At 40.2% G+C, this 14,340-nt stretch overlaps 2 protein-coding genes across 5 annotated transcripts in view; one reads left to right on the forward strand and one right to left on the reverse strand.

Moving 5' to 3' along the window:
• The window catches only part of LOC132382029 (uncharacterized), a 74,619-nt gene extending 72,165 nt beyond the window's left edge, over positions 1–2,454 (forward strand). For all 3 annotated transcript variants that reach the window (XM_059951847.1, XM_059951852.1, XM_059951861.1), the window contains 2 exons: positions 1,565–1,723; positions 1,804–2,454. In XM_059951847.1, the coding sequence (XP_059807830.1) occupies positions 1,565–1,723; positions 1,804–1,902 (258 nt within the window). In that variant the 3' untranslated portion in view covers positions 1,903–2,454. The remainder of the gene's footprint in view (positions 1–1,564; positions 1,724–1,803) is intronic.
• A 146-nt stretch (positions 2,455–2,600) lies between these two features.
• cdan1 (codanin 1) overlaps positions 2,601–14,340 on the reverse strand; it is a 243,647-nt gene continuing 231,907 nt past the window's right edge. For both annotated transcript variants that reach the window (XM_059951888.1, XM_059951897.1), the window contains 3 exons: positions 12,278–12,471; positions 4,679–4,792; positions 2,601–4,524 (listed from right to left, as the gene is read on the reverse strand). In XM_059951888.1, the coding sequence (XP_059807871.1) occupies positions 4,420–4,524; positions 4,679–4,792; positions 12,278–12,471 (413 nt within the window). In that variant the 3' untranslated portion in view covers positions 2,601–4,419. The remainder of the gene's footprint in view (positions 4,525–4,678; positions 4,793–12,277; positions 12,472–14,340) is intronic.

The raw sequence follows: 14,340 nt of genomic DNA on the forward strand, positions 1-14,340 counted from the left end.
TATATTCAGTCTGGGTAGCCTCCAACCTGATGGCATGGGCATCGATTTCTCTAACTTCTGTTAATGCCCCTCCTCCCCTTCTTACCCCAACCCTAATATACTTTTTTCTTTTTTCTCTCTTTTCCTCTCACAGTAACTCCTTGCCTGCTCTCCATCTTCCTCTGGTGCTCCCCTCTCCCTTTCTTTCTTCCAAGGCCTTCTGTCCTATGACTCCCCCTTCTCCAGCCTTGTATCCTTTTTGCCAATCAACTTCCCAGCTCTTAGCTTCATCCGTCCCCCTCCTGTCTTCTCCTATCATTTCGGGTCTTCCCCTCCCCCTCTCAAATCTCTTTTTTTTCCGTTAGTCCTGATGAAGGGTCTCGACCCAAAACGTCGACTGTACTTCCTACAGATGCTGCCTGGCCTGCTACGTTCCACCAGCATTTTGTGTGTTTTGCTTGAATTTCCAGCATCTGCAGATTTTCTTGTGTTTGAGACCAGCTGCAATCTTTCTTGATTATTCCAGTGAATAATCTCATTTAACCTTTCCATACTATGTGTGTTCATTTAAAATCCAATTCCATGTGTACTGTATAATGTAGTAAGCCCATAAGACATGGGAGCAGAATTAGGCTATTCAACCCACTCGACCATTTCATCATGGCAGGTACATTTTCTCGTTTAATCTTATTCTCCTGCCTTTTTCTCACAACCTTTCACAGCTTGACTAAGTAAGAAAGTATAAGCCTCTACCTTAAATACACCAATGACCTGGCCTCCACAGCTACCAGTGGCAATGAGTTCCATACCTTCTGGCTAACGAAATTCCTCATCTCCGTTTTAAATGGACGTTCCTCTATTCTAGGATAGTGCTTTCTGGTCTTAAAACTCCCCCACTATAGGAAATATCCCTTGCACAATCCACTTTGGGCCTTTCAATATTCAATAGGTTTCAGTGAGATCCCCCTCATTCTTCCAAATTCCAGCAAGTACAGACCCTGAGACGTCAAATGCTCCTCACATGATAACACTTTTCTTCACGGAATCATTCTTGTGAATGAACCTCTTATGAACTCTCTCCAATGTTAGTACTTCCTTTCTTAGATAAGGGGACCAAAACTGCAGTTTCTTAACTCTACCCATAAGGATTCTAAACCTTCAACTCCTATGTCACCTCTTCCTAAGGAGCTGATTTCATTTTTTAACCAATAGAGCCACCCCATCCCTCTGCCTACTGTTTGGATGTACAGCCACGAATCGGTGATGCCCACAATGTCATACTTACCAATCTCTAACTGCACTACAAGATCATCTACTTTATTCTGTAATACTGCATGCTTTCAGATATAACACTTCAGTTCTGTATTTGTCATTCTTTTTGGTTTTGTCCCCATGTTATACTGCAGTGCATCCCACTGACTACAATTTTGCCCTATCACACTGTATGTAGTTGTATACTAACTGCTCCATCACTCTGGTTCCCAGTTTAGTTTAAACTCTCCCCAAAAGCTCAAGCAAACCTATGAGCAAGGCTGTCGGTCCCTCTTGAGTTTGGGTGCAATTTAATCCTTTGATTTTCCTCTAGAACCAGCAGTGTGTTCTGGCACTGAACTCCATCTACGAGGAATCAATGCCTCGACCGGTGAAGAATATGGTTAGAGGTGAAATGCTGCCTAGTGGTTGGATCTTGCAGCATGACAACTATAATGGGAAAGAGATTACAAGACTTATTTACTTGACTCAGGTAGGTCAGTATGACAATATCGTTAAAGATCTTAACAACATAATGAATGAAGCTGAGCTTTCTTTTCCACTGTCTTTCAGGTTGATCTTGGTGCTCCTGCTCTTCACCCCAGATTACTGGGGTCACTAGCCAGGCAGCAGCCCCTGTGTGTTGCCAACTTAGTCAGCTTGCTATCCTGATGACTTCGTTCTGAAGTTCAGAGAAAGTTGGAGGGGAGTGAATGTACAGCATCTGGTTTTGAACTCCAAACACCCTTTGCATTCAAGAATATGATTACCTCCCTAGCTGAGGTCATACACATAGGTAACATGTTCAAACTTGGGATATTTGTGCATTACCGTAAACCTCTCAAAGCAATAATTTTCCAATGGACAAGACAAGCTATTTCTCAGCTGGCCATCTAAAAGCTATTTGACATATTTTAACTAAAATGTACAGTAAAAACTTTTATTTTTGTATGCAAAAATCAAAGGTCCAAATTGAACTTTATTTATAAACTGATTGAAGCCTTTAATATGAAGCATTTTATACTGTTATTTCTATGGATAATTAGTTTATATGGAACTTTAAGCATTAAATATTTTGTGGATGTTATTTTGTTTAGGTTTATTTTATATATATTTTCTTCAACTGAAGCATAAGAGTGAACCACTGTACATTATATAGAACAATACAGCATAAGAACAGACCTGTTGATGCATGATGCTGTCCCTCTAGTTTGTTTTTAGCCTCACTCTGGCAGTGGAGGAAGTGGACAACTGGTAAGTGAGGGAATTAGGAGTTAAAATAGCTGGCAACCATGGCCACAACGGATGGATAAAGTAGTTGTTGTCATCAACGTAGAGGAAATCCGGATGTAATAAACAGAACGGAAGGAAACTCTCCAAAGCCTCTTTATTCTTCCTGTAAAGTGGCAACCAGAACTGTACACTATTCCAAATGGTGCCTAGTTTAATAAGCTCCAACACCATACATACAACATCCACTTGTATTATCAGTTTCAAGTAGCAATGGATAGGCACCCCAGATTCCTTTTTTACATCAGTGTCTCTCAGGACGCTGCTATTTACTGAATACTTTCCTCCCACATTGCATCACTTGTCCAGACCGAACGGCATTTCTCTGCCCATTTTTCAAAATAGTTGACACCCAGCTGTATCATTAGACAGCCTTCTTCACTGCCCACAACTCTTAACTGCACACCAATCAGTCTGTCTGGTATTGGCCGAGCCATTTCATATTAGATCACACAGCAAAGGCACTAATACCCCCTCTCTTCTATGACCACTTGAAAATCTTTTGGATCTATCTACCATGAACATCTTGCCACATTGAATTCATGTAGACAACACCCACTGCTGAAGCTCAGTCATCTTTGCAACCTCCTCAAAAACTCAATCGTTTATAAGACATGATGTCCCCACACAAAGCTATGCCATTAAGTCCATGCTTTTCCCAGACATGAGTAGATCCTATCCCAAAGATCATAGAATAATTTCCCTACTACTGATGCACGACTCACTGGCCTATAATTTCCCGATTTGTTCCTAACCTGTCATTAACAAAAAAATTGGTGATTCTTCTCTGAGGCAGCACCTGTGGCTAATGAGAATTAGAAAGATCTGTATCAAGGCCTCAGCAATATCCTCTCATGCCCTTCTTAATGACCTGGGAGAGGTCTGCCTCTGAGGTCTTATTCACCTTGTCAAGGAGTGTATCTGTCCTGTTAAGGCAAGGACACCACTCAAAAAATGTTATTTATATATTTATTCATTCTACTCTCAATAGTAGATCTAGATTTAAATGTCTCCTCCATCTATAGCAAAGCTAGAACTTCCCATCAGTGCCCATTTATTTTCAGGCAACAAGAGACCAAATTAATAAGGCAAGAAGGCTAGACTAAAGGCAAGTTAAGATGGGACTGAAAAATAAGAACTCTCTTCCTGTCTATTATCTCGCCACAACTTCAAAATGAGTAGAGGGAAAGAATTTAAAGCCAGAGTAATACTTTTTTCAAATGATGATTATAATCAGTTGGTTCAGCCTTTGAGGTGGGAGCAATCATTTGTACAAACACTGAGAAACTCATTTCTCATACCTCACTTTAAGTTTGGCATCAGAACAAAGTGTTTGAAGTTAAGGTACAGAGCAAATCAGCAAAATTTTATATTTTAATAACATGGAAATCTTAATTTACAATAAACTTCCACTACTAAAATATTAACAAGTGAATCTTATTCTTTCATAATCAACTTATTTTTTAAGTTATTCTGTAACACTCACCAGTGCATTATTTTTAATTAAATATTTTAATTTCACCTTTGTTTAGACTTGCACCTGAAAGGCTTGCAAGCTGACTGCTATGTGAGACAAGTTACAGCTTAGTCTCAAAGGGCAGAAACAGCTTTCCACTGTATAAAAGTCTAAAGTTTGACCAGTTTGAAACAATGAACAGTTCATTGTTAACTGCAACATCTCAGCCAAACATCAGATTACCTAAACAAGTGGAAAGTGATCCATTTATTACCTTGTCCAATGTGAACTACAAAATATTCATTTGAATATTTGATTAAACTTAGCAGCACTGATAAAATTTAAAATATCCCCTATCCACGCAGAACAAATTGCACATTAATTGTAAAATACTGCAAAAATAGACTTGTTTTTCCTATAAATTACAATCTAAGCTTGTTGTTTTACTCAGTATATCTTGTCTCATTTGGCTTCTGGTCTTCCACTGTATTTGTCTTTGGCAGTTCTGAACACATTTTAAGCACAGATTCTATCACATTGATGAAATCCTGTAAGAAAAAAAGAGTACTTAAGAAAACCAATGTCTTTAAATTAAAAATTTAAATCTTTAAATATCTACAAATTAATAGATAAATGGGTTTGGATTTCTATTAACAGAGATGCAATTCAGTCCGCATATCTACTGTTAAATATCAAACTCACCGGGGGCCAACTCTTCTGTAAAAGGTCTCTCCAGCAACACTCTATCTCCACAGCTTTCATCAATTCCCACTCAATAAGGCTGTGAATTAGGAATGAGAGTGCATTCCACCATGACTAAAGGGAGAAATAAATGGTAAAGCCTTGAAAGAGAAATCCATTTGATTTGTACTAATATTTTTACTTCTTGTCAAATATTGCTAATACTGGTGAATACACTGCACTACATTTTCTCCAAGAAACAACAAACTTAGCACCACGCTCTGCTCCCATAAATACAACAAGCAAAGATAATTGCAAACTTAACAGATCGAGAGGGTTTAAAAGATGTTTTCCTTTTCAAATTATAAACACACTATCTAAATCTTTACAGATCAGGATGATCAGAATTGTACAGCACAATAAAAGGCCATTCAGCCCACTGTGTCCATGCTGCCCTTTCTCGACCATCTACACAAATGCTATTTCTCCACAACAGGATCGTATCCTTCTATGCTTTTCCTATTCAAATACTTAAAAATGATTGTATCTGATTCTATCAAATCCTCTGGCAACACAGTCCCTTTCTAACTCCTTCCTCTCACCTTAAACCCTTTTATTTTTGATATCCCTACTATGAGGGAAAAATTGACAATCTCTGACACAGTTCCATCAGCTCACGTCAGCCTGAGTAAAACAAGCCCAGCCCAGTACACCGTATTCTCGTTATATGCGTCTTCAGACTATGCGAAGAACCTATTTCTACCAATATCTCCTTACATGCATCCAAAACTCAGTTATGCGAGGAGCACTGCCTTCCCGCCAATATAAGTCACGTGCGCGCGCCTCAGTCTAACTCCTGCCAGTCTCACATTGGTTTTGGCAAGGTGTGGATGTGCGATCTTGCACTCTTAAACTTTTGTTGGTTTTACCTATGGTGCAGTGATTTTGTGCTTGAAATGTTTAACTATGCCTCCTAAGCATCCGATGTCATAACCTGGGTCATCAGCCAAGTGGCAGAGAACCGCTTTAACACTTGAAAAAAAGTTGGAAATTATAAACAATGCAGCATCAGATGAAAGTAACACAGCTCTGGGACGCTACTGCCAGGAACAGAATCTTGCCTTTAAAGTTATTTTGTTGCTTGACCATCCTAAACTTTTGGACAGCATTCATCCTATCATAACAGTGTGTTTCCTACCACCTAAAACAACATCGCTGATTCAACCACTTGACCAAGGTGTGATCCACATTCAAGGCGTATTTTTTTTTATGACTAACTATCTCCCAGATGTTGCAAGCAACAGATGATTTTGAAAATCTTCGGAGTTTACCAACAGTGAGGGAATGGTGGTAGTCGGAACACTTGGCGCAAATGGTGATGGACATGGATCCAAGTTTAGAATGGAGTCAGCATTTCAATCGTTCCCTGCTGTCAACCCTTCTTCCTTACAAGCAAATTAATGCTGAAAAATAAAATGCTGCTAAGCAAACAACCCTCATCACTTTCTTCAAACCGGTGCCGGCAGTTCTAACAGTTCTGTGAGTCTTCCTTCACCCCTTGCTGTGCTTGATTTGATCCTGATGACCAAAACGATCCATGCACCTTATCCACGTAAAGCTGCTCGACACTACAACAACCACTCATCTCCCGGAGCGAACACACCTGCCACTGTTGGTGAGTACTGTACACCCTAGTATGTTAACTTCCTATGATTTATTACATTGAATATTACCTTAAATTGAAGAAATATAATACGAATGTGCCTTGTGGTACTGCTTTTGTGTCGTATTGGTATGAATAAATTACAGATAAAACATATTTAGGAAGCCCTCTGGAACGAATCCCTATTTTCTTCATTTAAAACATTATTCCCATTATGCGTTTTCACATCATGCGTCGACTGCGAGGAACATATCCCCTGCATATAATGAGGATAGGGTGTACATCCAATCTCTCCCCATAACTAGTTCTATAATCCAGGCACAACCATATCCTTCTTCAGCATGGCCACCAGAACATAACACACTACATGCAGTCTTACCAGTACATCCTAAATCTTATATTCTGTGCTCCAAATATGAAGGCAACAATTCAACATGTTTTCTTCACCACCCTATTAACTATGTTGCCATAGGGAATTATGGACTCCAACACCAAGATTCCTTTGTTCATCAATGCCCCATGTGTATGTGTGTATATATAATGTGAAGATTGGGAATTAATATTAGTTAAAGTTAATAGACATATTTTGGGAGCAGTCTATATAGGTGCTGCATGCAGATGTCATGAAGGTGGAGAAATCTCCAGGGAAGAGCGAGGTACATCCAAGAAGACTATGTGAAGCAAGAGAAGGAATTGCAAGAGCCCTCACTGAGATATTTGAAACATTGCTGTCCACAGGCAAGCTGTTGGAACACTGGACAATAGTAAACGTTGTGCCTTAAAGAGGGCTTTAAGTATAGATCTGATAATTATGTAACCATTAGTCTAACTTACATGATTGAAACATTGCTAGAAAGCACTCAGGGATAAGATATAGTTACGCTTGGGAAGGCAGGGGTTGATTAGGAGTAGTCAATGTGACTAGTGCATGGGAGATTGTCTACAAATTTTACTGAGATTTTTGAATGAAGCGAGAAAGGTTGGTTGACAAGGTAGGAGATGTATATATGTATTTCAGCAAAGGTTTTAGTAAGGTTCTCTGGTTGGCTGCTCTAGAAGGTTAGATCACATGGAGAAGAGGCAAACTAAATGTAAAACTCTCCCCATAACGTTTGACACCCTGACTAATCAAGAGCGTATCAACCCAATCACTTGGCCTCCACAGCTGTCTGTGGCAATGAATTGCACAGATTCAACACCTTCTGGCTAAAGAAATTTCTCTTCATCTCAGTTCTAAATGGATGTCCCTTTTCTCTGAGGCTTGGATCTCTCCCATTATTGAATACATCCCATGCATATCCATTCTATCTAAGCCTTTCAGTATTTGATAGATTTCAATGAGATTTCCCCCTCAATCTTCTAAACTCCAGTGAGTACAAGCTCAGAGCCATCAACACTTCTCAAGTGTTAACCCTTTCAATCCCAAGATCATTCTCGTGAACTTCCTCTGGACCCCTTCAATGTCAACACGTTTTTTTTTAAGATAATGTGCCCAAAACTGCTCACAATATTCCAAGTGTAGTCAGCCTAATACCCCATAATGCCTTAGCAATATATTCTAGTCCTCTCAAAATTAAAGTTAATATTTCATTTCCCTTTATTACCACTGGCTCAACCTGCAAGTTAATCTTCAGGGAATCCTGCACGAGGACTCCAAAGTCCCTTTGCACTTCTGATTTCTGAATTTTCTCCCCATTTAGAAAATAGTCTACACCCTTTTTCCCTTCCACCGAAGTGCATAACCATACACTTCCCTATAATGTATTCCATCTGCCACTTCTTTTTCCATTCTCCTAATCTGTCTAAATCCTTCTGTAGGCTCCCTGCTTCCTCAACACTACCTGCCTCTCCATCTACATTCATTCATACGCAAACCTGGCCACAAAACCATCAATTCAATCATTGATATCACTGACATGTAACATGAAAAGAAATGGTCTCAACACCAACCCCTTCAGACTACCACTAGTCACTGGCATCCAACCAGAAAAGACCCCCTTTATTACCACTCTTTGCTTCCTACTGGTCAGCCAATCTTCTATCCATGCTAGTGTCTTCCCTGTTATACCATGCACTCTTGTTAAGCATCCTCATGTGTCGCACTGTCAAAGGCCTTTTGAAAATCAAAGTAAATAACATCCACTGACTGTCCCTTGACTTCATCCTTACCAAAAAAATGCTGTCCCCGAGCTCTTCAAAGACAGAATCATCTGCTCCCCATCTATTTTGCCAGGTCCTCTCATATTCCCCAAATCAGGCTTTCCCTCAGTTTAGGAAATTAACTTGACGCCTTCCATAGCTACCTTGAAACTTAAGGGTTGTGGTCACAGTTTCCAAATTGTTTGCCAACTGACACTTCCCACCACTAGCCCAGTCTAATTTCCTTAGATAAGCAAAGTCTCTGGTAGGACTATTTACATATCATCTCAAAATCTCTCTTGAACACTTCTAACATATTCTTCACCATCTAAATGCTAATTGTAATAATTTAATCTTTGCATGAAATTATTCTTGCATTAAAGTAAAAGAATTGAACTTGCAAGCCCTCCATTGTCCATAACCTAGTTCTGCCTGCTCAACCCACTGGACTTGCTTGATTTATCCTCTATACTTGGCAGGTCAACCTCCTCAATAGTGTAAACAAGTGGCCCTGCTAGGAAATTGGTTCCTTTCCAGTTTAGATGTAGCCTTTCCTTATACAGATCATACCTGTCCCAGAAGCAATCCTAGTGATGTAAATACCTAAAGCCCTCCTTCTTTCAGCAGCTCTTCAGCACTCAGCCTTTCAGAGAGTCATACAACATGGAAACAGACCTTTAAGCCAAACCAGTCAATGCCAACTAAAATGCTCATCTAAGCTAGTCCCATCTGACCACATTTGGTCCAGATCACTTTTCAGCCATATACATGTCCAGTTGTCTTTTAAATATTGTTAATGTACCTGCCTCTAGTTCTTGATTTCCCAGTCCGAGGAAAAAGTCCGTGTGCATTCACGGTACATAAGCCGCTCTTCATTTTATGCACCACTGTAAGATAGCCACTCATTTTTCTCCATTCCAGTGAAAAATTCCAAACTGCTAAACTGTTAAAACTGAGAAGTATTTATGAGCGCATTGCCCATCTCTTACAACTCTACACATAGACGTCCCGCTTTGGTCTTTGGGGGGGGGCCTAATCTCTTGTAACATCTCTTTGGATTCTCGTTAATCTAATGTTCCAAAGCTATCTTGTGCCCTCTTCTGATTTCCTTAAGTATACTCGTACAGGGATTCACTTGATTCCAGCCGCCGGTGTCTGAACAATGCACTTCTTTTTCCTGACATTTATTCATCCCCTTCTCTAATTTTTCCCTTCACTTGCACAGGGAGCAATCCTGAGATTCTAACATTAGAGGTCCTGCTTTTTAACCAATTCCAAAATTCATGCTACAGGACTGCATCCCCCTGCCACTCTAAGTCATTCATATCAAAGTGTACATCATCTCTGGCTGTTCTCCCTCCCCCTTTAGAATGTTCCATACCTATTCAAGACAAGGCTCACTGTGGCACTACGAAGGTAAAGATCTCAGCAACAAAAATAAGCATCTGTTCCCCTCACTAACGAATCCCCTACAACTAGCACTCACCTATACTTTGTCTTCCCCTGCATCACAGCCACTTATGGTACCACAAACTGCTATCACTTTCCCGAGAGGTCACCACCACTAACAGTATCCAAAACCCATAACCCCTCTCTGTGTCTGTGGCATGATCAACTCATTAAGTGTATGATCTTCTACATTTTTCACATCCAAAATACTCTGTATCTTCTGCTCCAATTGATCTGTGTAGTCTGATAGGATTTGCAGCTGGACACACTTTTGGAAAGTATAATCACCAGGTACATTCAATATGTTCCTCATCTCCACATCCTGTTGGTATCTACGGGTGAGGTGCCAGAGGATTGGAGTATAGCTCATGTTGTTCTGTTGTTTAAAAAAGGCTCAAAAAGTAATCCGGGAAATTATAGGCTGGTAAGTTTGATGTCTGTAGTAGGTAAATTATTGGAAGGAGTACTAAGAGGTAGGATCTACAAGTATTTAGATAGACAGGGAGAGTCAACACAGCTTTGTGCGTGGTAGGTCATGTTTGACAAATCTATTAAGAGTTTTTTGAGGAGGTTAACAGGAAAGTGGATGAAGGGAAGGCAGTGGATGTTGTTTACATGGACTTTAGTAAGGCCTTTGACAAGGTCCTGCATGAGAGGTTAGTTAGGAAGATTCAGTCGCTAGGTATACATGGTGAGGTAGTAAATTGGATTAGACATTGGCTCAATGGGAGAAGTCAGAGAGTGGTAGTGGAGGATTGCTTCTCTGAGTGGAGGACTGTGACTAGTGGTGTGCCATAGGGATCAGTGCTGGGTCCATTGTTATTTGTCATCTATATCAATGATCTGGATGATAATGTGGTAAATTGGATCAGCAAATTTGCTGATGATACAAAGATTGGAGGTGTAGTGGACAGTGAGGAAGGTTTTCAAAGCTTGCAGAGGGATTTGGACCAGCTGGAAAAATGGGCTAAAAATGGCAGATGGAGCTTGATACAGACAAGTGTGAGGTATTGCACTTTGGAAGGAAAAACCAAGGTAGAACATACAAAGTAAATGGTAGGGCACTGAGGAGTGCAGTAACACAGAGGGATCTAGGAATATAGATACAAAATTCCCTAAAAGTGGCGTCACAGATAGATAGGGTAGTAAATACAGCTTTTGGAACATTGGCCTTTATAAATCAAAGTATTGAGTATAGGAGTTGGAATGTTGTGGTGAGGTTGTATAAGGCATTGGTGAGGCCGAATTTGGAGTATTGTGTACAGTTTTGGTCACCGAATTACAGGAAGGATATTAATAAGGTTGAAAAAGAGTGCAGAGAAGGTTTACAAGGATGTTGCCTGGACTGGAGAAACAGAGTTAATGAGAAGGGTTGAATAGGTTAGGACTTTATTCCCTGGAGAATAGAAGAATGAGGGGAGATTTGATAGAGGTACATAAAATTATGATGGGTATAATAATTTACTATATTATAATAAATATTATATTATTATGTATATATAATATACATATCATGTTGAATGCAAGCAGGCTTTTCCCACTGAGGTTAGGGGAGGAAAAAAACCAGAGGACATGGGTTCAGGGTGAAGGGGGAAAAGTTTGAAGGGAACATTAGTAAGGGGAGGCTTCTTCACGCAGAGAGTGGTGGGAGTGTGATATGAGCTGCCAAATGAAGTTGTAAATGCGGGCTCACTTTTATCATTTAAGAAAATCTTGGACAGGTACATGAGAGGTGTATGGAGGGATATGGGCCAGGTGCAGGTCAGTGGGGACTAGGCAGAAAAATGGTTCAGCACAGCCAAGAGAAAGGAAAGAAAGGCCAAGAAAGGCCTGTTTCTGTGCTGTAATGTTCTATGGTTCTATCCTGTAGGAGCAGTGTACTACTATCCACCTTCCAAATCCTTTATCCTCAGTCCCTTCTACTAAGAAAAATGTTTTAGCTGGTCATCATGCACCCTCCTTCCTGAAGCCTGATGCTCACCAGAGCAGTACACTACTAAATATTCTTAACTGCATACAAAATAAATTACACTATTTTCAGGACATTTTGCAGTGATACTTGTTCATAAGTAATTTATCCATGGGTCAGTTCACGCGATTTCTCTGCAGACTGTACACCCTGTTTAAAAGGACTAAATCTCTGTTGGCAACATCAGGGAACCTGCATTAAAATAAACATAGTTGAGTCTACACGTGCCGAAATCCTTTGCTGCTGTCAGTTTCACAGCATGATGACATCAGATATAGTCATTCTGCCAAATATATTCATTAAATATCCAATGACTGAAGACGGCAAGTGCAGCTGACAGTTTACATGAACATTTAGAATGGTGTAAATCATATTTCAAAAACAGTTAAGCAAAAGTTACCTTTGGACTTTGCATATGCACTGCATAAGAAATGTTCTTCTCACTAAACATTAACTGAAGGGGAACAGGGGCATGGAAACCATTCTTCCACAAAGCAAGGAGCTCTCTAAGTAAATGCTGGATAGATCTGTGATAAGAAGTTTCTTCTACAGAATCTTTCATGGCAGAATCAGATAATGGAACTTCACCTGCAACTGCAAAGAGAGAGAAAACTCATCTGGGTTGGCATGAATCTATACTAGAACAAAAGCACTGATTTTACACATCTCTTGAAACAAAGGGAAAGATTTCATCTGTGAGTAAGATAAACCCTTTATTTATTATTAGCCTCACAAATAGGGTTTAAACATATGGAGTAGAAAGACAAATATAGTTAAATTCTGGTTCAAAGAAAGGGGCCTTTTCTGGTTGGCAACAGTAACTAGTGGTGTTATGCAGGGTTTGGTGTTCGGATTGCTTCTTTTCACAATACATGACAATGATCTGGAGGAAGGAATTGATGGCTTTGGGGCCAAGTTTATTTATGACAGAAGGCTAGGTGGAGGGGCAGATAGTGTAGGTAAATATACAGTCATTTACTTTGGTAGGAAGAATAAAAGCATAGACTGTTTTCTAAATGGGGAACAAATTCAGAAATATGAGATAAAAGAACTTGAGAGTCCTCTTGCAGGATTTCCTGAAGGTTAATTTGCAGGTTAAGTTGATAGTAAGAAAGGCCAATGCAATTTTAGCATTCATTTGAGAGGACTAAAATATAAAAAGCAAGGATATAATGCTGAGGCTTTATAAGTCATTGATCAGACCACATTTGGAGTATAGTGAGCAGATTTGGGCCCCTTATCTAATAAATGATGCACTGTCTTTGGAGAGGGTCCAGAGAAGGTTCACAATAATGGTCCCATGAAGGTAAAGCTTAACATATGAGGAGTGTTAGATGGTTCTGGGCCTATACTGACTGGAGTTTAGAAGAATGAGGGGCAATCTCATTAACATGTATCAAAAACTGAAAGGCCTAAATAGAGCAGATATAGAGAGGATGTTTCCAATAGTGAGGGAAGTCTAGGACCAGAAGGCATATCTTCAAAATTCAAGCACATCCCTTCAGGACAGAGATGGGGAAGAATTTCTTCAGCCCGACAGTAGTGGATCTGTAAAATTCATTGCCACAGATGGCTATGGAAGCCAAGTCAATGGGTATATTTAAAACTGAGGTTAATAGGTTTGTGATTAGTAAGGTTGCTGAAGGTTACAGGGAGAAGGCAGGACAATGGGTTGAGAGGGATAATAAATCAGACATAATCAAATGGCTGAGCAGACTAAATGGCCTTAATGGCCTAATTCTGCTCATAGAAACAAAGAAAACCTACAGCACAATACAGGCCCTTCGGCCCACAGAGCTGTGCCAAACGTGTCCTTACCTGAGAAATTACCAAGGGTTACCCATAGCCCTCCATTTTTCTGATCTCCAAATACCTGCCCAGGAATCTCTTAAAAGAGCCTATCGTATCTATTTCTACCACTGTCGCCGGCAGCCCATTCCACGCACTCACCACCCTCTGCATTAAAAAAAACTTACCCCTGATGTCTCCTCTGTACCTACTTCCAAGCACATTAAAGCTGTGACCCCTCGTGCTAGCCATTTCAGCCCTGGGAAAAAGCCTCTGACTATCTACACGATCAAAGGTATATCATCTTATACACCTCTATCAAGTCACCTCTCATCCTCTGTTACTCCAAGGAAAAAAGGTTGAGTTCACTGAACCTATTCTCATAAGGCATGCTCCCCAATCCAGGCAACATCCTTGTAAATCTCCTCTGCACCCTTGCTATGGCTTCCACATCCTTCCTGTAGTGAGGCGACCAGAACTGAGCACAGTACTCCAAGTGGGGTCTGACCAGGGTCCTATATAGCTGCAACATTACCTCTCGGCTCCTGAACTCAATCCCACTTTTGATGAAGGCTAATGCACCATATGCTTTCTTAACCACAGTCAGCTTGCACAGCAGCCTTGACTGTCCTATGGAATTGATCCCCAAGATCCCTCTGATCCTCCACAATTACC

Source organism: Hypanus sabinus, chromosome 2, assembly GCF_030144855.1.
Source record: "Hypanus sabinus isolate sHypSab1 chromosome 2, sHypSab1.hap1, whole genome shotgun sequence".
NCBI classification, from domain to species: Eukaryota; Metazoa; Chordata; class Chondrichthyes; order Myliobatiformes; family Dasyatidae; genus Hypanus; species Hypanus sabinus.